Source organism: Nematostella vectensis, chromosome 4, assembly GCF_932526225.1.
Source record: "Nematostella vectensis chromosome 4, jaNemVect1.1, whole genome shotgun sequence".
Classification (NCBI taxonomy): Eukaryota; Metazoa; Cnidaria; class Anthozoa; order Actiniaria; family Edwardsiidae; genus Nematostella; species Nematostella vectensis.
This window is the reverse complement of record NC_064037.1, coordinates 12,880,216-12,903,384: the sequence shown is the minus strand read 5'-3', so window position 1 is coordinate 12,903,384 and position 23,169 is coordinate 12,880,216. Positions and strand designations below refer to the sequence as shown.

The 23,169-nt window shown below is 42.2% G+C and overlaps 2 protein-coding genes and 1 long non-coding RNA gene across 9 annotated transcripts; 2 read left to right on the top strand and 1 right to left on the bottom strand.

Annotated features, from left to right (window-relative positions):
• Nucleotides 1-783: 783 nt before the first annotated feature.
• Nucleotides 784-17,251, top strand: LOC5508843. 3 transcript variants are annotated; one of them, XM_048726660.1, is made up of 18 exons: nt 784-942; nt 1,995-2,113; nt 2,417-4,342; nt 4,871-5,044; nt 5,286-9,104; nt 9,513-9,743; nt 10,217-10,369; nt 11,108-11,281; nt 11,814-11,987; nt 12,511-12,687; nt 12,983-13,168; nt 13,301-13,474; nt 13,756-13,923; nt 14,469-14,624; nt 14,942-15,103; nt 15,396-15,554; nt 16,124-16,282; nt 16,512-17,251. In XM_048726660.1, the coding sequence occupies exons 2-18, from the start codon at nt 2,023-2,025 to the stop codon at nt 16,832-16,834; spliced, it is 8,406 nt and encodes a 2,801-aa protein (XP_048582617.1). In that variant the 5' UTR covers nt 784-942; nt 1,995-2,022; the 3' UTR covers nt 16,835-17,251. The 3 variants fall into 3 exon arrangements, with proteins under 3 accessions (XP_048582617.1, XP_032233599.2, XP_048582616.1); XM_032377708.2 differs by having other exon boundaries at nt 1,995-2,131; nt 12,983-13,156; XM_048726659.1 differs by having other exon boundaries at nt 1,995-2,131.
• LOC116615754 lies at nt 17,123-23,048 on the bottom strand. Of its 5 annotated transcripts, none has more exons than XM_048726665.1 (5): nt 22,509-23,048; nt 19,900-19,942; nt 19,219-19,362; nt 18,247-18,697; nt 17,123-17,860 (listed from the first exon to the last, which is right to left on the bottom strand). In XM_048726665.1, exons 2-5 carry the CDS (start codon nt 19,906-19,908, stop codon nt 17,421-17,423), a joined length of 1,044 nt encoding a protein of 347 aa, XP_048582622.1. In that variant the 5' UTR covers nt 19,909-19,942; nt 22,509-23,048; the 3' UTR covers nt 17,123-17,420. The 5 variants fall into 5 exon arrangements, with proteins under 5 accessions (XP_048582622.1, XP_032233577.2, XP_048582618.1 ...); XM_032377686.2 differs by lacking the exon at nt 22,509-23,048 and adding an exon at nt 21,983-22,098; XM_048726661.1 differs by lacking the exon at nt 22,509-23,048 and adding an exon at nt 21,983-22,098 and having other exon boundaries at nt 18,394-18,697.
• LOC125561892 lies at nt 21,735-22,446 on the top strand. The gene is made up of 2 exons (XR_007307596.1): nt 21,735-21,865; nt 22,044-22,446. It is a non-coding gene; the product is annotated as an uncharacterized LOC125561892 (long non-coding RNA).
• Nucleotides 23,049-23,169: the final 121 nt, after the last annotated feature.

The following is a 23,169-nucleotide window of genomic DNA, read 5'->3' as shown; positions in this document are numbered from 1 at the left end:
AAAATATATTAGATGACAGCGCCCGCTTAACCGAGATCTATTTGTTAAAATTAGCACGGTCGCCCCATGCCCAGGTACAAAAAGTATTTTCATAACATCCTATCCTTGAGCAAACATACAGGCGCGTATCTTATGGTGAGCCGCCACAAATTTGTCTTTCCTTTTTTAGAATCCTTATATTTTGCATGTCAAATCATAACGTACGAACCATTTATAAATAAATAAATAAATTGGAGTAGCTAATCACTTTCATCGCAGCTAGATGCTGAATTACGAGAGAGCAGAGTCAAACGTGGTCGAGTTGAAGGCATGGGAAGGCGCCTTAGGCAGCCGCCATACAACTCATGTCTGACCACGGATCACAGCTAAGATCGAAATTGTTGGTTTTGTGGAGGGATGAAAAACCGGAGAACCCGGAGGAAAACCCTTGGAGCAAAGGCGAGACCAACTAAATCGACTTCAAGAAGGATTGGCTACATCCCTGACGACATAGAGTATAGGAGGACAGGGAATGAAATAGTAAAATAGAACCCCTCCCCTTTTCAACATAATAATCCCGGGTACGGCTTTGTGTAGTGGTTATAAGGAAAAAAAATCAAAATTAAACAATCCAAAACGTTCCACAAGATTCTCACTCTTTTTAAATGTATTAGAATAATTTTATCGCTTGACGTTTTGCCTCTCTATGAACCTGTTGACCATATGACAGACATAGCATAGCTCAATCAAAGGGAAAGTCATCATTAATTATAAAGCATTTGCCTTCTTTGATAAGCAGGTAGTAAAAAGGGACAATAGAACTGGTTAAAGGTCGCTTCTTTACTCGAACTTGATCGAATTTTCTTATTTTTTACCTATCTTTGGACTAGTTTAAATAAGCAAAAACCTTAACAAGTTTCAAGACTGACCTGTTGATCAAGTTGTTGTGATGTTTTTGTACAGGTATGTCGATTCTGTTGATATTTTTCTCTTTTGTTTAGCAACAACAGGTAAGTTGTTGTTAAAGGTGTTAAGGGCAAAATATAGAAACGGTGGATTTTTTTTTATAAGAAGACATCGGTGCATATGCTAAGATTGCTAAAATGTTAGGAATTAAGGAAAAAAAGCCAGCTTTCTTGAAAAGTTATCGTAGTTTAGCGATTCAGGTTAAGATTATTTTCTAATGTTGATCAGGTTATCATAGTATCAGAAGTATCAATTTCAACAAAATACCCTTTTCTTCAATTGCTTTTAATAAACAAATCACATTGCTTTGATCACAAGAATACCCTTTTTAATAAACAAGGATCGGGGATTTTAAAGCAATTTCATCTAGCCTCAAATTTTCGCAATGTAAAGTTTAGCATCATGGTTTGTATTAGCAAAAATATTTTTTTTATTTAAGTAGCACGGTAATAAAACGAACAATAAATTCATTTCTGAAAGACGCTTTACTTGGCCATGCCACAGGCTAGCGAGGGAAATGACATATGATACGCAAGACTGACTGTTATTAACCGCTTTAGCGAATATTTTGTATCCTTAACATGAATTGCACTATTTCTTTCTTGAGAGAAGAAAAAACCTGCAATTATATACGTGGCTGCTGTATGTCTCTTCATAAGTTAGTAATGCTTTAAGGAAGGACATAGGAAGGAAATCTTCTTTTCGTTGTTACCTCTATGTTTACTACTAAAAAGAATACCCTGGATAAGGAAAGCTATGATAACAAGTTTTATGCCAGAACGTACTTTTTAACTAATCTTGATGATTTCGTGTACTTTCTACAATTGAAAAAAGTCACTACACTACAGTTTGGTACTAGAGAGAAGGGGAATGGGGTTAGGGTATAGCTATGGTTAGGAGGTCGACTTTAAAAAGGGGGTTATTAAAAATAATTTTGAAATTTTGTCTGTTTACAGTTCTATTGTAATACTTAAACGGTAAAGCAGTTGTCGCTTTATAACATGAGCTATTGAAGTCCGGTTTAAAAAAGGTCTAATCTGTCTCTATAGGTAATGAGGAAGCTGTCTTTTTCTTAACATGGATCCGCGATCCCACAAAGCAGCGGTAATTATACTGTTACTAGGACTGTTGTGCGCATGTCAAGTGATTTTCACTGAGAGTGCTGATGGTGAGTCAACCAAACAAAGTAAGCATGTCTATCTGCATCTGTCAACGAACGGTAATATTCCTTACCATAAAGCTGGCGCTTCAAACAAATTTCTTAACGAATTGCTTTATTTTCCCAACATACATTCTAGCAAGCGAAAAAGATATTCTGCTCCCCTTGAAAACAAAGTGGAATTGAAAAGCGAATTAAACCTTGCTGTCTGGGTTTAGACCAATTAAAGAAATACAGCAATAGAACATAACAACAAGCCTTTTCCACACCCACCTAATTCAAACAAAAAAACTTTTCCTTTTGAAATTTCAGGTGTACTCAGTGATGCCACGGACAAGAGTGACGTCACAAACCCACGTGAGCTGTTCAGCCAAGACCCCCAGGCGTTCCAAGACCTACAGCAGACGCTTGACTACCAGGCGAGCCAGCTTAGTGAGTACCCAGTGGAAGAGTATGACCAGGTACCTGGCAAAATGGTACCAGATGCCGAGAATTACTTAAACAAGTGGCAACATGGGGAGTTACTCCCCCAAAAGGACTTCAAAAATTTGATGCAAGAGGACATGAGCCCGATGAAAATGATAAATGGAGGACTAAGCGACTTTACTGGAGCGATGGATAGCGAGGGAGGAGCAAGCGAGGGATCAGGCGAGGAAGATGAGGAGGTTAATAAGAGAAGCAAATTTGGCGACAGTGTCCAAGGAGTTACAGAGAGAGAACACACAGACTTGTTAACAAGGGTGTTAAACCAACCGAAAAAATTGCAGTCGAGAATGCTTATTGCTAAAGTCGACTCACACGAGAATGATTCAACCGAGGGTGAAGGATCAAATAGGGATGCTACTTCCGGTTCAGGGTCTGGTACTTCCGGTTCAGTGTCTGGTTCCGCTTCAGGAGAGCCCTCGGTTGATATGGACGAGCTTGAAAAGATTGTTAACATTGAGAGAAAGAAGAAGTTCAAGTTAAATCATACAGCAGATATTTTTTCCACGAATACTCAAGGTTATCCGTATCAGATGCCATATTCAGCGGCACATCAAGTACCATATGGCATAACAACCTACCAGGCACCGTACAGCGGTAATACGTATCAGCACGGCGAACAGACGAGGTATCCAGTACAAGATACCTCACAATCAAATACAGCTCAGGTATATCAGCAATTTCAGGGCAATAACGTCTCTCCACCGAACCCAAATCAATCGTACCAGGATAATAGCCAGCTGGACCAGGCTGCTAGCCAGCCATTCCAGGACGCTAACCAGTCAAACCGGGATACAAATCAGTCCTACCAGGAAGACAACCAGTCAAACCAGAATGCTAGCCAGTCGTACCAGGAAGCCAACCAGTCAAACCAGAATGCTATCCAGTCGTATCAGGAAGCCAACCAGTCAAACCGGGATTCAAACCAGTCGAACCAGGATACTAGCCAAACGTTCCAGAATGCTAGCCTGTCAAAGAACCAAAGTTTAGACCAAGAGTATAACACTTCAAATGAGGAAGATGAGAGCTCATTAGAATCACCTACAAACCCTGCATATCTGCAGGACGGGTCAGGAGATGACGAAAAGACTTTTACACTGTCAGCCACAGACCAGGCATACCAGCAAAGCGCGTATGTCGCCGCGACACCTTCGACACTTCTGCAATCGGCCGAGTACAATAACCCTAATGCTGGCCAGTCCCTAAATAATTCCGGTAACACTCCTGCCTATTATACACAATACACAAGCTACTTAGCGAATCAAGAAAGTTCCGGCAGTAGCAATAAGTACTATGGAAACTCTTCTAAAAGAGACTTTATCACCCATCATCTGGAAAGACTCTCTTGGAACGGCGATGACCCGTTCGGTGATGAGAATACCAAGAATGTGGACCACGTGACAAGGGATACAAAACACTTGCATAAGCGATGGGCTGGTTCTGAAATAGATGAAGGTAAAGAAATAGACGAAGGTAAAACCGAGGAACACAAAAGTAAGCGCTCTGTCGTGCCTGAGTATGACGTCATGGGGTCCAGCTCTTTTCCGACATACGCAAAAGAACAAAAGAAATTAAAGGACACTGGGTTTAAAAGAAATGGTGTCCTGGAGCCGATAAGTTTACTGGAGGACAGACCTTCCATCAATGAGAGAGAGGTGATAGCCACCCATCCGGCCGATGGGAATGACAATGGGACATCAGCTGCCAACACCTCCACAGAAATGCATCAAAAGATCAAGGCTTCTACAGCACCAGGTATGTACAGATAAAACAAAGAGATGGCGAGATAACTGTATCCGATATTCGACTTCATTTCATGTGTAATTCAATCCTCAAAGTCGTCTTTGATATTAAATACCTGAAGATATCTTCCTCAAATGAAGAATATATAAGATACAAATCCGATACAATCTCAGATACAATCTCCCCCACACTGCGAAAGTCCACTTCCGGTTCGTAATAGACGTGCCCAACTATTTGTAGACAGAACTATAAAGCATAAGCGAATTAGATAAAAATGGGCATTCTATATCACTCTGGTATGTCGTAAATCTATAAGTCGAAGATTTTTGAAGCTAGAGATACTGCAATGGTTTAAAAACACATTGAAATTATGTCGGGGGTGGTCAGATATTTATCAGAGAACTTACCCCTCCCCCCATCCCTCGGAAAAGTTAGGTCCACTTTTTCGGATTCCCCACCCCCCTCCCCCGCCCACTTCTCTCCCCTTCAAGAAATATAACGGAGTACAGGCCTGAACGGCTTTTTCTTTTCCTTTCGCAGTTGATGGAGGCTTCACACAATGGACCAAATGGTCCGAATGCTCCGAAACATGTGGGTCCGACAGCATTCAAATGCGCATGCGCGTCTGTACCAATCCACCTCCGTCTAACGGCGGCAAGGACTGCCAAGGATGGCGCTTTGAAGTCAAGTACTGCAACCTTACAAAATGCCCAGGTGAGCGGTTAAAATGAGCGAGTGAAACTTTGAGTTGGCAAAGGTGCAACCAGTTGAGCCGTTTGTAAAATTTTATGGCTTAACGAAAGAAAGCCTTGGAAACCACATAAACCGGGACGGCTTTTACAACATCAAAGGTGTCCTTTACTGGTAGCTGATTTCTAGGTACTGTTTATGCATTCTGATTCCTGCTACACGCCGCTGAGTTTATCTTCTAGCATGTTCCTTTTCTATTTTTCAGGCGTTGCTAAAAAGGAAGCAACCGACGATGACCTCACCTCAAGTGACTCGGGAAAGGCCAACTTAGTGGGCAATCAGAATGGGGCCAGTAGCAGGATACAAGGCGAAGATCGCGGAAAAGAAGGAAAATATTTACAACAAACTTTGGATACGGGAAAGCAAGGTGGGATTGCGGAGCAAACTGCTGTCACTGAGAAGGCAAAGCCCGGACCAACTGAAAAGGGGGAGACGAATAAGCCACCGATGACTACTACATCGAAAGTTGGCGAACCCGAAGACAGTAGTACGGCAAAGAATAATGTGCAGTCTGATAGGACAACCGAGACGGGGATGATAGCAGAACAAACGCCCATGAGAGAAGAGGGCAAGAAATCCGGAGAAACGGAAGAGGAAGAAAAGATAGAGGAAACTGAGCCAGAGAAGCCGCCTATATTAGATGCCACCAACAACGATGAAGCCTTTGATCCATATGGAACACTACGAGATGCCAAAGAGGATAACAATGATTCAAGTCTACTTGCACCGCAAAATACTGTTACACAGACGGCAGAAGGTACAGGGAAGACAGAAAATGGAATGCCGAAAAAATCGCTTGAATCGGGCTCGAGTTCTGATGGTTCTACGGAGATAATAGCAGAAGTGGTTACCCCAACACATGACGCTGAGCAAATGGAAAACAAAGAAAAGCTTAAAAGTACACAGATAGGTAGTGACGCCATAAACTCTAGTCAAGTTGCCGAAAAAATGTTCAAAGAAGTGATCCATAATTCCTTCCAAGAAAATTCCAATAAAATGACAAAGGAGCCCATTGTAGTCCGAACTAGCACAGGAAGAACCCTGAATGAAAATAATCAGCGTAAGAACTTTACACAGGTGGACTCCGAACATGTACTCATGTTAGCTGACAGCGACAAGATAAACGCTACGGAGTCCCATGTGACAGAAGTTGACAGCGGTAACAAGATAAGCAGTACGCCATCCCATGCGGAGGACGAACCTGTCTATCAAGCTCACACTGGTAAAAACCTCTTCAAATCGCCTGATAAGATCAACTACGATATCATTCTTAGTACTCATGAAAGCGAAGACAATGGCGCTGAGCCAATCAATGATGTCGATATTGATAATGATTACAAAGACGTTGTGGTACAGAATACACCCGGAAATTCTCCTTTGGGCTGGGAAGATGTTATAGGATCTGATGATGATAACAACTCTGTTGACTCTATTAATGAAGGTAAGAACGAAGTGGAAGCAGACAAACCGAAAAACAAACTGGAGCAGAATAATTCTAAAAATCAAACCAAAGCACTTGATGAGTCGCTTGAAGACAAGCTGAAGAGGATAAAAGAAGGAAAGCAGATTGATCTGCAGCAAAATCTCATATTGAAAGATGTTGGCAAAGCAGAAAATAAGACGTTCATTGTGGACCTCATCAAAATTGGAGACAACATTGGAAAGGTTAATGAAAATAAAACCGAAAATAATACACGCAAAAGTCCTAATCAGGAAGGTACTGAGCAAGTAGACGAATCAACGGTCATCCATATCGACTCTGGAAAAAAACAGCCACGGGAAGAGCGCGACAAAAAGAAGGATTATAAAGCCGTGCTGGTAACACCTTGGAAAGTGAAAAAGGCCTATGGGCAGATTGAGGTAGGCATGCCAAAGATTTCATGCCCATCTGACAATGAACCAGTAACGGAAACCATTGACAGTGTTAAAGAAGAGGACTCAAAAGCGACAATTAATTGCATAAGAAACAATAATACTTACATAAAGCAATCTGTGGAGGGAAATAATTCCTTTAGCCTTGATGCCTCTTCTTCTGAGAACGTCCGCAAAGAAGGTGACAAAGATGTTGTTATCAGTTATAGTGATAATATGAATAATTCAAAAGCGGCCAACACAGACCAATTTGGGATACCAGGTTCAGATTCTAAGACAGGGTCAGATAGTAAAGTACACGCAAAGGCATCGGGGCAGACAAGCAATGCAATGGACACGAGTAACAGTGACACAGGGGAAACGTCCAGTCACGCTATTGGTTCTGAGCAAATTGGGTTACCAGGTTCAGATTCTCGGACAGGGCCACATACAGTGCAGGCGAAAGCATCGGAGCAGAAAAGCATTGCGATGGACACGAGTAACAGTAATTACAACAATAGCAGCATCGAGATGACTAATGGACATCAAACAGGGGTGAACAGTACAAGCAAGACTGAAACAGCTACAGAACAAGGAAACAATTCTATGGATACAAGTAACAACGACAACACTAGCCCAAGTAACAACCTTCTGAACACAGAGAGTAAGACTAAGGAATCCACTGATGAAGAACCATCGCACATTGCAGCCAGTGCCCTCTATGGCATAGATCGGGCAGATGAAAAACATAACAAGAATAAAAGCAAGAACTCTAAAAATCTTGACTGGAGTAATATCGACGCACTGAATGCTCTAGTGGGAATTCTTGTTGAGCAACAAAAGAAAAGTGCCCGTCATAATATACATAAAGTTGATCAAACTAAAGACAATGATGGGAGCCAATCTGCTTTGAAACTGTTAATGTCAATAAGCGATAATCTTGCAAGGCAGTTGCAACATGGAAAGGCAAAAATAAAGAATGTTCAAAGCCAAATGGAACCCAGTAACTCCTCAAAAGTGGAAAATAAAAATTTAATGGAGCTAAAGACACAAGAAGACGCAAGAAAGGCAGAGTCACGCAAGGAAAACACAGCAAGTGTTTCTAGCAACCATGGCATATTTCAACCTGCATCTTCAGATTCGCAGTCATTAAGAAAACAAAGACAAAATAATAAGGATACTCTCTATCACTTCGTTCTAAATCTAAACACTGACGGACTGCTTCAAAATCAGAGGCCGCATTCAAAAATGAATAGAAGTGATCAGCAAAAGAAAGAAGAACCTACTGCCAGTGACACATCTTATTCTTTTGGCGTCACCAAGAATGGTAACCATGGTGACACCAATAAAACCGAGATAGCTTCACCAAGTATAGAAACAGACGTCAATGGGGCAGCTAGTTTAAGTAAAGAACCTCAACTCAATTCTAAGAAGCTGCCAAGCGGAAAAGAGTACTCAGATCACGCAGTCCAAGAAGTGGAGAATCCAGAGAGCCAATTAGGTGATGTGGAAACAAAAACAAAGCCTATAAAAACACAAAAATCTCAACAATTAATGCAGGTACCCCAAATAATCATAAAGGCAGGCCAAAACGAAGAGAAGGGAAAAAGCAATTATTCTGCTTCTCATGCATTACGCGAAGGTATCTCAGAGACAAATTCTTATAATACCTTACGACATGAGAATGCCAAAGTCCGTCTAAACGAAACACAATCTAAAAAACCATTTGAGAAAATGCTTGCAAAGTTCAACCTCTTTCTAACAGCTCTTGTCGACAAGGAAGGTACGAACGCAACGCATAATGATACTAAGAAAGATTCAGCAAACAACGCCGGTGTTAAAGGACAAGATATAGGTCCTGTTGGCAAAGAAACAAAGCCCAATGCTCTCACCGCGAATAATCCAGAAGGCAAACAAAATACTGCAAGCGAATCAGGATCCCACGTAGCGGCCTCTAGAGACATTGTGACATCTACAAAGGACTCAGAGCCGTACCAGAAAGAGGTTAAGAAGTATTCTGAAACGGGCATGACGCCTTGGTCAGAATGGTCATCTTGTAGTAAGACATGTGGGACTGGTGTGCACATGCGCACTAGGTGGTGCAAAGATGATGCGTTGGAATGTAATGGCGTCACGCTGGAGAAAAGGGAATGCCTTGTTAAGAGTTGTTCAGGTAAAATGAAAAATTATCAGAGCGCGGTTAACCATCTGAATAATGTCCACGCATCCACGCATCCATGTCCACGCATTCAGCTGAAGCTTGCCTCTTTGTAAGATGAAAATTTCATCGTTCTGATGGTATTTGCGCGGATGCGTTTTAGAGTTTTGAATTCTTTAGCATCTGACGTTCTTAAAGTTTTTTATACTTACCTGAAATTCCACAAAATTCGGCACACAGGTACTGGGCTAGAAAACTAGTTTTTTCTACGCCAAAGAGTCCGGGCAAGTCAGCCACTTTATGCTAATCAAATATCCTGCGCGCCGTGCTGAAAATGAGGATGTTTGGTACCTGTGTGCCTAATTTGGTGGAAGTTAAATGCTACTTTAAGAAGCCGAAACCATTTCCCTGGAATAATTTCAGATGATAGCACCGACATGTCTGAATGGGGGCCATGGAGCCAATGCACGGCTACTTGCGGTAAAAACAGCGTGAGAGCCCGAGCCCGGGACTGTATGAGACCTGTAGGTGACAAACCGTGCATTGGAAAGAAGGAAGAGAAAGAGAATTGCAGCGTCCCACCATGTGTAGATTACGAAATTGCAGGAAAAATAGGTGAACAGACGGTGCTTGAAAGCAGGATCCAGGAAAGAGGTAGGACTCACCCTTTTTGTTATGTTGATTATTTAGATTAGGAGGCAGGTGGTACTCTTTATACCAATTACTGCTTTATTACCTTGCCTCCATCCGAACTCACTCATGAGCTAAGCGAGGCTGAATAGGGCGTTCGTTGTATATTACGTTGTCACAGAAAGCAATACAGGAAAGAGAAAGGTCATCATCGTTAAGTAATTTAAGTAAGTTAAGTAATAAAGATCATCATGATGATAACATAATTTCAATGAAAGTCCTCTCCCTTTCTGTTGCCCAGGGTAACCATAATCTTGAATAGAGGCACAAAGAAAGTAAAAAACTTCTCATTTCACCTTTTTTTCTCCCTCTTGTATATGTTTTCTGCTGAAACTTTCAAATATGTCAAGCCCCCAATGTCTTGAGATAATTTCAACAAAATATGGCGTACATCTGACCCGGTCACCTTATAAACTTGACCTTCACCTTGGCCTTAGATAAGAAGCTGTGGACGGCTTGGAGCACGTGGTCTAGATGCACGACAACATGCGGCGGGGGATTCATGAAGCGAGAGAGGTCCTGCCTTCCCGGGCAAAAGTGCAAAGGGCCGCGCTACGACACAAGGGATTGTGAGACAGAGCCTTGTCCAGGTAGGGTTACAATCAAAGTGCAAAGGGCCGCGCTACGACACAAGGGATTGTGAGACAGAGCCTTGTCCAGGTAGGGTTACAATCAAAGTGCAAACGGCCGCGCTACGACACAAGGGATTGTGAGACAGAGCCTTGTCCAGGTAGGGTTACAATCAAAGTGCAAAGGGCCGCGCTACGACACAAGGGATTGTGAGACAGAGCCTTGTCCAGGTAGGGTTACAATTAAATTGCAAAGGGCCGTGCTACGACACAAGGTATTGTGAGACAGAGCCTTGTCCAGGAAGGGTTACAATCAACGGAAAAGTGGGATACGGAAATGGACCTTATCATGAATCATAAAACGAACTATTAATTCAGCAATGGGCTTCCGGAACAGACTGCGGCAAAGCCGCCTCGGGATGATGATCGCGAGTACTCGGGACATACTCGGGCTTGAATAGAAAGGACTCGGGACGGACTCCGGACAGCAAAAGCCAGTTTGCTAGCGCGTCGGAGAATGTTCGTGCGCGACGGCGTAGTAGCTCAGATTACGCAACGTAACAGCGTAGATTTTCTAAGTAAACGCGTGTCACAAAAACAGGCACTATTCTACCAAATTTTAGTTTGGAAATATGCCTACCAGATTATGTTCCTCTTGCCCTTAGAATTTGAGTCGGGAACAGACTTAAAATGGACAAATTTACAAAAGCTTAAAGAAACCAGGGCTAATATTCTTTTGGTCCGTTTATTGTTTACCAGTCAATGGTGGGTACACGTCGTGGTCAGAGTGGTCACCCTGTACACCTTCATGCGGCCCGCGAGCGTTCAAGATGCGTCAGCGGACATGCACTAACCCGCCGCCAAGAAACGGGGGACTCAAATGCTTCGGAGGAGCAAAGGAAACTAAAGCATGTCGAGTCGAGGACTGTCCAGGTCTAGCATCTCATTAATTGGATAGAGCTGTAGAAATCCCCCATACCGTTATTTCTCGAATAAGCACCTTCCCAAAATAAGCGCCTCTCCTAAACTTGTTGCACTTAAAAGACTAGGATGACGAGGGGATTTCACGTTAGAAGGGAAAGGAAAACTGATAGTACTTCCTACCACAATATGGTATCACTGAACGCTTGCTTTTTGTATGCTTTCACTTTTTATCTAGAGATAAGATGTTTTAAACAGCGCCTCGCCTAAGATAAAAGCTTTGGGCTTATTCTAGCAATTACGGAACCCCTCTCATTTTTCCTTCATATATCTTGAAATGCAAGGTTATTTATTCTTCTTCCCGGTTTTTATGTTTTATTTTTGGTCTCTTCGTCCCTCATTTCACTCCAATTTATCCGTCATCTCTTTGTTCCACTTCAATCCCTCCTTTTTCCCTTTGTTCCGTTACAAATTATTCCTCATCCGCTTATTCTACAATTTTTCTTGTATCTCTTGAACCCATTGCTTATGCTTGCAACTCTAGTGGATGGTGGCCTAGGGGCGTGGTCCAAGTGGTCACCATGCTCAAAGACGTGTAACACCACAGCGCTGTCACGCCGTGAGAGAAAATGCGACAGCCCTCCTCCCAGAAATGGCGGCAAGCCCTGCGCAGGGGAACGCGTGGAGCTGCGGAACTGCGGGACGGAACCATGTCCGGGTAAGGGACGGAACCATGTCCGGGTAAAGGACGGAATCATGTCCAGTTAAGGGACGGAACCAAGTAAGAGAAGAACCATTTGATTTACCACCTGTCGGTAACGAAAATCAATTTAAAAAGGTTGATTATAAAAGTCTATGCCGGAACCCTTAGAAAAATCATTGGCTAAGATAAAGATCGAGCAAGCCAGATGGCTGGGGAAATATCTAGCAGGAAAATCCCGATGACATTGGCTAAAATAAAGATCGAGCAAGCCAGATGGCTGGGGAAATATCTAGCAGGAAAATCCCGATGCCATTGGCTAAGATAAAGATCGAGCAAGCCAGATGGCTGGGGAAATATCTAGCAGGAAAATCCCGATGCCATTGGCTAAGATAAAGATCGAGCAAGCCAGATGGCTGGGGAAATATCTAGCAGGAAAATCCCGATACGTTTTATTCCAATCCTGATAACATTCTATTCAAATCCAGATAAAAATTCTGTTCCAATCCTGATATCATTCTATTCCAATCGTTATACAAAGTTGATGGAGGCTTCTCACCGTGGTCGGAATGGTCGCACTGCCCAAGCGTCGCTTGTGGGACTCACTTTTTCAGCAAGCGCACAAGAACGTGCACAAACCCAATGCCAAAGTATGGAGGCAAGAACTGCACGCATGCGTGGATAGAACGCAAGAGATGCGCTCTTCCAGATTGCCCAGGTAAAGACAATGTGTCACGTGTCACGCTGTCATTGCTAAGATATAAGATAAAGACGTACAAACCTTGTCGAGGTAAATATATGTGTCATGCAATCATTGACCATGTAAAGACATGTGTCACGCAATCATACCCAGGTAAAATTATGTCACACAAAAAATGGAAGCAAATAAGCGAACCATGGTTCTCTTAGGGCCAAATCAGTGACAACTTTCAGGCGAAAATTGTATGATGAATTAAGCTAATAATATTCAGTAATATGAGACTACTAATACAGAATTTTCATCTTTGTTATAGTGGACGGAGGCTTTTCTGAGTGGTCTGCGTGGAGCGCATGCCCAAGCAAGTGTAGCACCGCAGCATACTCGCACCGCAGGCGCAGATGCGATAATCCCGAGCCTAGGAATGGCGGCAGGACATGTGTTGGACCTGAAATTGACGCAAAACTTTGTTGGCGAGACAACTGTCCTGGTATATTGCCTGGTATATTACTTTAAAAAGTCCAAACTAATGCCTATAAGCATCAGCACCTCCTCAAAAAAATATTGCCCCCCCCCCTCAAATAAGCTAGCTAGCTACGACATTTTAGTTACGGCCATTATTTCACTCTTTTAGTCAATGGCGGTTTCACACCATGGACCGCTTGGTCAAACTGCAGTCAGGAGTGCGGGCGCACATCTATCCGATCACGTGAAAGGTACTGCACCAATCCGGTGCCAGAAAACGGCGGCAAACCTTGCAAGGGTAATCAATTTGAGATCAAGATATGCAAATTCAAGGGGTGCAAAGGTACGCATTAGACAGCAAATGGAAATAGGAGAGGTCAGGCTATTTTAAAAAAATGGTTCGAAGTGAAGTGGTTCTATTGTTTCTATTAAGTATCTTATTTAGTATTCTAGAGATAAAAACTGTTTTGGAACTTTAAAAAAGTGAGCCATTGACCTTTCCAAAATATCCTGCACCCTATTAAGACTACCATGTTCAGCGTAGAATCGAACGTAATAATAGTCAAGCTATTTATCAAATCATCCATTTCCGAGGGCCAAGTAACCATGTTTGCTTCTCTCTAGTCAATGGAAACTATACGTCATGGAGTGCGTGGACCGAGTGCCAGCCGTGTGGGCTTGGGGTTAGAAAGAGAGGCCGAACATGTACCAATCCCCCGCCGCTAAACGGTGGCAAACTTTGCGAGGGGCCTAAGCATGAAGTTAAAGCTTGCCCTTATGTGCCGTGCAAAGGTTGGTATACTTTAGTAAAAAAGGTATACTTGAGTGAAAAAGGTATACTTGAGTAAAAAAGGTTGAAGATTGTCGATCACCCACTCCTGGTTTATTGTTTATCATTGGAAATCAGCAATTTATTATCAAGGAAACTCCAAAATAACAATCTGTGATGTAGTCTGATATATTATTGACGATATTTGATTGAAAATATCTGGTAATTTGCTCAGACCACTCAGAGAGCCACCGTCCACTATAACAAAGATAAAAATTCTGTATTAGTATTCTTTTATTGAGCGGGAGCATAAAATAGTGGCCGTGATTGGCCTTCCTTTATATCGACAAATAAAAACTTGATTTTGATAACAAGTACATACCGCACATTTAAAAAGGTGCCTATGAATCATAACGTATAATAGAAAAAGTAACTGCAAAAAAAGAGGCTAGGTATCCGAAAGGTTCCAAAAAGACAATTGGAGAAGCAGGGACGCATAAGAACAGCTCATTTTCTTAGCTAGTCATATGCAGTATTGTCTTTTATGGCCTGATTCTTGGTTTATCAGGGCAGGGATTTAGCGAGTGGTCCGCATACGGGCGGTGCTCTAAAACATGTGGAGGAGGAGCAAAAATGCGAAGAAGAGCCTGTGAAAATCCTCATCTCGGCTGCCAAGGGCGACACGTACAACTGAAACGCTGTAACATGCGCAAATGCCCAACAGGTGAGAACATTATGATGATGATGATGACGATGATGACGATGATGACGATGATCGATTAGTCCAGGTTCATAGAAATGGTTCACTATAAATGATAATGACAACGGTATTATTGTGTTCATGGCGATAATGATGATGGTCCGATAATGTGATAATAATGCCTGTAAACATTATGTTGATGGTTTTGATGATTATTATGATGATATGGTTATGATCATGATAGTTGCAAGGATAATGATTGTGTTTGTGATTGAGATTATGGATCCGAGATTTTTATGATAACGATGGTGATGATAGACATAATGATGAAATTGTTTCAGGTGATAATTATCTCGTGAAGGCCAATCCAGTAAAACTTTGCGGGTTCAACCCTTGCAAAATCACCAAATGCCTAGAGCATCCTGATGCGATGTGTGTGACAAGCTCGAAATGCAAGCCTGTCTTTTTTGACATCAGTGGCAATATTTTAGAGAATTGTAAAGGTATGTCTAAAAGGGCGGATTTACACTTTTTATATACACAGGAACAGAATAATTTTGTGTAAGTCGGTGTATATAATCGGAAGCCAAAGCAAATCAACCGCTCTGCCTAGGATCGTTGTTCATATTTTGCCGGCTCTCACACGCACATGTACAACATAAACAAAAACAGAACAAAATGAAGCTTGTTTTAATATTACACTTCGAACTGGTCCTAGTCATAGCTACTTGATTTCTCAGACAGCTTGTAGAGGTCGATACTATAAGCTTCATGATCACGCCATTTGATTTATAGGCGATGGTAGCATAATCACCTCTTCCCCAGACCTCCTCTGTCATACGGACCCGTGCCAGACCTCTGGTTGCTACACGGACAATGCGGCGCGATGCGTAGTGAGCTCGCAATGCAGGCCGGTATTCCTGGACTTTGCCGGTAACAAACTGGATTGTAGAGGTAAGTGTGATGTTTCAAATTCCCGGGTATACAGCGTTGGCTAAGACCGTGCTTGTAGACCAGGGACATGTAAAGAAAACGTTGTCGTTTTGAGGGACTGGTACCGAGGACTCTTAGTTTCTTTTCAGATATTTCTCCATTGACCAAAGATGGTCACAGTCACTGTTTTTTTTTTTTCTCAAATTACAAGTCATAATGTTTATGAAGCACCTTCGGTACGGCAACCTTAAAAATGACAAAAATCATGCAGTATTTCCAAATAAGGAATATATTAGTTTCCTTATATGGAAGTGACCACGTTTGGCAAAAACGACAATTTTTCAAATTTTCTTGATATGGGTGCTGAAGGTTGTTTTACAACATTTTCCCTATCGCGTGGCCAGCCAAGCTAAGGAGAGGGTGTTTTCCCCCGGTTTTTGTAATTCTATGCACATCAAATATCAATATTCACCCTAAGAAAAGTCTGAAATGTGATTAGTACAGAATAACGAAAACTTGGAAGCACACCGTTTTCCGCAAGCCCGCGAGGGATAAATAACAAGGCGATAATACTATGCTACACGTTTCAGGTCTGCTTAAAGTACCACCTCACAGGGTCTGCCAAAATGATCCTTGCGATAGCCAGACGTGTGCCAGCGACGCTAAAGCCAACTGCATTGCCGACTATTCGTGTAAACCGGTCTTTATCACTCGAAGAAACGAGATACTTGATCCCAGAGACTGTAATGGTAAATATAGATTGACCGAATTGTGTTAGGTGAAAGGGGGAGTCGGAGTTGTTACATGGTTTTTGGTTTTGTATATTTTGCGCATTTTGCGATTCTAGCCTCATTAAAAGCAGGAAAGCGAAACGTGCAAAACGAGAAAAAACGGGTTAAAATGTAAAAGAAAAAATGAAGGGAAATGAATGTTTATTGCACGAACCTATTGCTTTTTCAAATATTTTATTCCTTTTAGATAAAACCGGGGATAAAAAGTCTCAGACAGAAGCCGAGCTGGGTTCTTTACTTCGTGAACTGAAGAAACCACAGAATACCTCAGACGAGAATGTGCCAACAGAAACGCTAGCGGCGTTTGAGGAGAAAGATGATAATAAGGACACGCGTGGAGTCAGACCGGGCACGGTTCAAAGTTCACTTGTGACTAAACTGAACACTCTTAAGCGCTCAGGCATACAGAAGCATTCAATACAGGGCAGAGTGCGAGGTATTCGCAAAAAGAACAAGCAGAGACATCACATCAAAGGAAAAATTCACCATAAGAAACGTAAACGGGGTTAGAGATTAGGTCAAAATCTGTACTCACATAGTGACTTAAGCACCGCCAACCCGTTGCAGGAATTAAGATGTTCTGGAGTTTCATGTTATTTAAGAAAAAACGCACTCTAGTTTACATAAAGCAAATCAAGATCATTTTAAAGCTCTCTTTTCATATTCGGGATGGTGCAGTGCAACCATTTTAATGGTTTAATTTGTATAAAGTGGAAACAATGTATCAATCATAACTAACGTGAGTAGTATTGAACAAACCATAATTTGGATTTATTATCTTAGGAATCAAGGCTTATATGGCTTTGAAGACCTTTTTATTAGATACCCATTAAACAATGTGGGTTTTACTGCACATAGCACAACATTCTCAAAAGTTCGTCGTTTTGTTTAAATATATGTATTGATTATAACATGCCATAAATCACACATCGCGATGACTCTTTTATAACATTGCTAATATAACCTTATTCTTTTTAGATTAATTACACCGCCATTTCTCAGAAACTATCCACATGGTTAAGCAAATATGCAGCGGCGTAGCCAAAAGGGACTTATAAGTCATTTTCTCCTGTATTTTAGATAATGTCTCATACATTTACTGTATTTTTGGCTGGTAAAAGGGTGGGGGGGGGGGGGGGGGGGGCGGGCCTCCTGGGCTATGCCCCTGATAGGAGTATGGCGGTCCTTGTGAAGGTACTAAGAACAAATCTGTTATGTTCTTAGCGACTTGGGAAATCTGGCAACTGCAGTATGCCCTGACTGTTATTTGAACTCGCTCGATATTTGGTTGGAAAAGGCCGTTTTGCTTTCGTGTGAAACCAGTGATCCTGATTCCAGGGATTCTTAGGCTCTGCTGGATACAGAAGCCCAGGTTGGACATGCAGTTTGGGTCCACGTAGTTTTGTACGGGCGGGACGAGTGTATGGGCGCAGACGAGCTCGTTAACGAACTTAGGGTAGACGTCGGTTCCTGAGTCCGTTTTCACCGAGCACACACTGCACGCTTGGTAGCGATTTGTGCCGGGAATGATTTCTCCTTTAGAAAGAGGCAAACTATTTCATTATTATGAAAGAATAATATGTGGCCTTTAAAGCGGCATGTCACCAGTTTACTAACGGTCGATTACGTAACAATCGCGATGATTTTTTTGGCGGAAAACGCGAAAAAATATTTCAAAGTTGTTTAAGCTGTATGGCTATTGGTAGTTTCTTTGAGGATGTGACTGATGATTTAGAGCATGGCCTGTTAAATAGCGCGGATTCTAATAGTTTCTTTATTCTTTTATTGTCGGTTGAGCTTTCCGTCGGCCCTCCGGAAGTAAACTGATGACAATGCGACTTTAAGAAGGACACCTATGTTTAACTAGTACAAAATTGCACGAATATTGTTGGTCCAGGAAAGTATCCAGGTATTCTATTCACCTTTGAAGAGACATTTTCTCGGCTTAACAGTACTGGTGGTTGGCGGGTCGCGTTTCACCCTGCTCTTAGCTTTATTCTCATTCTTCCCCGGCACTCCCTTCGTCCACCAGGGGCCGCCCTGGTATAGCGGGTTTCTCGCTTTCTTACCATATATTTTCACGTATAGAGGCAACGGAATGTCCTTCGGCGTTTTTGTTGGTTGCTGGATTTTGAATGGAGGCACTGGTGGCTTTTCGTCGTCAAATGCGCATGTCATGTTTTTCTTTCTTCTGCATTGTGTTACCTCTGAGCTCGCGATGAAGGGATGTAGCAAGGGCGCGGTATGAAAGTCCCCGAGTGGCTTGAAGTCTGCCACACCGCACGCGTCGATAGATGCATATCGCGGGTTATAACCCCCGGCTTTTTGAAGTTCTTCCTCGATTCTAGCAAGAGATGGGTACACACAGATAATCTGTGAAACAAATAAACGAAAGATGGCAGGAACGTTACCGTTTTACCACGTTGCTAGTGCCTTTACTGGAAAGGTCAAAAGGAACCAGATAGAAAGACATTGAGAACGAATTTGTTAATGGTTTAGGATATAGTACCATGAATGCAATATAGTAGATGCCAAGGCATATGACGTTAAATCTACTAGGGGCGTGGCCAGGGACTGCATGGGATGTGTGCGTACTCCTGACTACACAATGCACGTGGTCCAACTCTACGTTTTTCCCATATAACCGACACTTGCCGAAGAGGTGGGTTGAGGTCATATATGCATAGAGTCAAAAACAAGGTGATAAGGTTTGTCGATTCTTCAAGAGGAAGATATCGCTTTTGCTGGTAGAGTTGGCGAGGTGGGTACACCTGCTGCGCCCACCCCCCCCCCCCCCCCTTGGATACACGCCTGATAAGGCGATCAATATAATGAAAGGCGATCAATATAATGACCCCGATTGTGATAACGGTGAACCATGCGGGCGGACAAACCTTTTTTGTTCTTATTTTATTTTTTCCGAAGCAGTTTTCGTTGATGACTTGATCACATTTGCATCTTGGTACAGATTCACTGACGCGATGTGATGTCTTGCCGCTGCTTGCGGAACAGAGAACCAGCAGAAATAAGACAAAGAGCTGTGTTAAGCAAGAAAGGAGAGGTCAGGGACGGTCTTCAATATACAATTGACTTGTCGATAAAGTTATTGTGCCCTCGAAAACACCCCCTATGGTATGATTTCTTTTTCTATTCCATTTTCCATTTTCAAAATAATTCCCTTCCTACGCTCTAGAAAATATTATTGAAGTGTATCAAAAAAATATTATTGAAGTGTATACAAGAACACCGATTTACAGAAACGTAGCACGGGTTGGGGCACTGGGGGCACCTCCCCTCCCCCCCACTAAATATTTTCAAAAGTTTTAGGGAAATGACCAGTAGGGGCGTAGCTGTGCCTACAATATTTTCTTAATGTTTCTGCATTGTGCCCCTCCAATATTTCGAGGCCTGCAACGGCACTGATTTATTACAGTCGATCTTTATTTTCATTTTTGTTTAGTTTGTGTACTCATGTCTCTTGGCCTCATTCGACGTTTTCCAAGTAAAACAAGTATCATTGAAAATGCATGTGTGGCGTGCCAATATCTCGAAGTAAATGCGACTTGTATTCGTACCTTGCCCATGTCTTTTCCAGGCTTCCGAGTCCTGTCTTTAAAACTAGAATAAATATCGGCCAATATTAGCATATGCATATACCATTGTCGTATAAAAAAACAGCCCATCACAATGAGTCCCCCTCACTCCTTTGTATATATTTTTTTGCATGTAAATCCCAGTATTAGGGGTGGCGGTGGGTGAATCCGAGACTTGCCGAGGCACCGAGACCCGCGTTTCAGAATCCGAGCCCGAGACCTTTGTCAAATTTTGGAATAAATAACTAAACAATCCTTAATCTACGTATTCCGGGGATTAATTCGGTGCTAGTTACGTAGGGGTTCGTGATGTATTAAAGGAATAAGAGAGAAATTTTCGTATTGAATGTGTGTCGGCAGTGTTTTTATGTTAAACAACACAACGGTCTCGAAGCGGCGTGAAAGAAATTACTCATCTTAGCCGCATCACTGAAATCGCATAAAAACAACTATACAATCCTTAATCTACGTATTCCGGGGATTAATTCGGTGCTAGTCACGGAGTGGTTCGTGATATATTAAAGAAATAAGAGCGAAATTTTCGTGTTGAATTTGTGTTCGTTTTAATGCAATGTTTTATGTCGAACTGACTTTCTGAATAACTGTGCATATAAAGTCCTAAAAAGACTCTCTTTCTCACAGTTAGACGTTCTTTATATGAAACACTTATGTTACGAGGCTACATTTTTGTAAAAACTATGTGTGGACGAGTTGACTCTATTTTTGTGGACGAGTTGACTCAATTTGTGGACGAGTTGGTTGTGGACGACACGGTTTGTGGACGAAATGACTGGATACCGTCCCGATCACGCGCAAATAAAAAAGGGATCGAAATCCGAGACTCCAAGATCGCGTTAAAAAATCCGAGAATCCAAGACCGTGTTAGAAAAAAAAACGAGGCTCCGAGACCCAAAATTTTGAAAAATCGAGACTTGCGTAAAAAACGCCGAGATTCCGAGACGAGAAATTTTTGCGAGACTTTCGAAATTTCGAGGTACCCATCGCTACACCTAGTATTTCAAGCTAAAGGGTGCAAGCAAAGGAATCTCACAACCGATTAGGGGGCCTTTGATTTGCTAGGCCCTGAATTCAAATATCATTTCGAAGACTGAAAGGTGCTTGAGAGGTTCACTATCCCATCGTATGAAAATGGTGATGATAAAAACCTGATCAAGAACCATACGTTAGTCACCTTTAATTGATAATCTTACGATTTGCAATGTATCTGCAGGCGGGTACCCAGGATTGGCTGAGGAGGGGTTCGCAGTCATAGGTGTCCTGGATACTAACAATGGATTACCAATCAAAAGAGCAGTAATGTGCAGTAAAAAAGGATCAAATTATTGACGATAACTCAATTAAAAAGTATCGCTTTCCACGTAACGTGACGGCGTGTTGTCATCTTGAAATTTGAATTTGATTCTGCCAAAAGGGGGCGGAGCTCAACCCTCCTATAGTGCGGGTCCTTGTTTTAATAAAGGACGACGACGACGCATAGGACAACGAGTTAAAAAATATTTGTTATCCCTCGGCGATAAATTTAGTTGCAATGGAATAAGCAAAACTTTATAGTCAGAGACAGATAACAATGAACTAAAATATTATTTCTTCAGTAGCGAACGTAGTTGGAGGAATTTACAGTGCAAATGTCCGCGTCCCTAATTGACCGTGGATGCTGGAGTTACGTCGTAGTTTGGTTAAATCTGTTAGACAGAACGCATTTTTCCCCTGCTGCTATTGAATTCTGAGCTAATTCCATTGCCGTTTTCTGCTGTAGTAGTCCACGTTGCCGTCGTCGTTCCAACAGCCTCAGTTGGAAATGTTGACTGGCGATCATGAGATAGTAAAAAACTATGAAGTAAATCCCAAAGGATGCATAGCTAGAAAGCGGCACGTTATATTGGACATCATCAAGAATTGACTACTTTGCTCGAAAATGTTTTAGCAGGTACATCGAAAATGTGATGAAAAATGCTTTCACGCTAATATAAATCTAAACCAGTTTCTAAAAATACAGTAAACTAATACCGCAAAACTTTGTGTTTTCACAATGGCTGAATTATACCAGACAGAACGCAGTAAAACGCGCTGGTTTACATCATCTTCCATCGCCATCTTTGTTCCAGCCATGTGTACGTTTGTGTAGGAGCTTTGCCACTCGCCTACTTCTACCAATCCCATCTTGTCCTACGCCACCTATCCAGCAGCACTCGAATTTACAGATGCCCCTCCACAAGTTTCTTTAGAGAAGGTGATGCCAACTTAAGGTTGGTTCTCACTTGGACGTTAGCGCAAGCGGAACACACGTAGTCTTCCGATTCTCACTAGAACATAAGCGCAAACGGAAGCGCAAGAGAACACAACTGCGTGTTTCTTGCCCTTGCTTATGTTTAACCGATTCACACTTGTCTTGCGCTTCCGTTTGCGCTTACGTCGTAGTGAGAACCAACCTGTACGGCTTGATCATGTCACATTGCTGCCTATATAATTCAGGCGTCAAGTTTGCTGGTTACAGCAACAAACAGCTATGATACTTTATGTAGTAGTAATGGTAGTAACCACTTAAGCTCAGCCTTTAGTATTCAGCTGACCTCAAGTAGCACCCGAATTCTTTATACGGTGCTTGACTTAGCAGCTCGAACAGCTTAACGCAGGTCACGTAGACGCCACTGAGTGATATTCTGATCAACAAAAGCTTTTAAGAGATGCGCCTGCAGGCATGCAGGTGGCAGATTCAATTCCTAGATACAAGAGTGTCGAGCTTCAAGAATCATGTATCATTCAGGGTGGTAAAGAGTATTTTCGTGAAACGAGATTCGGCCATTTTTCACTCTACGAGAAACATAAAATCGACCATTTGCCCCTCTTTACCAGCCTGATCATTGAAATAGTGACTGCTATTTACCATGGGTTCATAAGTACTTATGAACTATCATAAGTACTGTTGCCTCTAGTGGATGGATAAACGGGGGGAACATAAAAAAAACGTGCGCGCGCCAACCTCGTTCCCAGTTTCTCGCTTTTGATCTTGTTTTCTCGTCTAGCCACGACCTTAGCGATACGTCTGTTAACACATTGACCCCTCAACCGGCCTGTACCGGCTTTGGGAAGTACCCACAACCCAAAAAATTAAATTAAAATAAATGCAAAATAAACACAACAAGATGAAGATACTCAGGCATCAGTCTAAGGGATAAATGGTCTTGCAGATATGCATCCAACCAAGGTGTTGGCATCTACTCTTAAGCCAAA

Excerpts from the sequence above, each read along its gene's own strand:
- LOC116615754 (XM_032377686.2), bottom strand. The coding sequence starts at position 22,098 with ATGGGATTGGTAGAAGTAGGCGAGTGGCAAAGCTCCTACACAAACGTA. Across the intron at positions 19,363-19,899 it reads CTGGAAAAGACATGGGCAAG|CTCTTTGTCTTATTTCTGCT; the intron begins GTACGAATACAA and ends TGCTTAACACAG. Across the intron at positions 17,861-18,246 it reads GAGAAAATGTCTCTTCAAAG|GAGAAATCATTCCCGGCACA; the intron begins GTGAATAGAATA and ends CTCTTTCTAAAG.
- LOC5508843 (XM_048726659.1), top strand. The coding sequence starts at position 2,023 with ATGGATCCGCGATCCCACAAAGCAGCGGTAATTATACTGTTACTAGGA. Across the intron at positions 11,282-11,813 it reads TCGAGTCGAGGACTGTCCAG|TGGATGGTGGCCTAGGGGCG; the intron begins GTCTAGCATCTC and ends TTGCAACTCTAG. Across the intron at positions 16,283-16,511 it reads TGATCCCAGAGACTGTAATG|ATAAAACCGGGGATAAAAAG; the intron begins GTAAATATAGAT and ends TATTCCTTTTAG.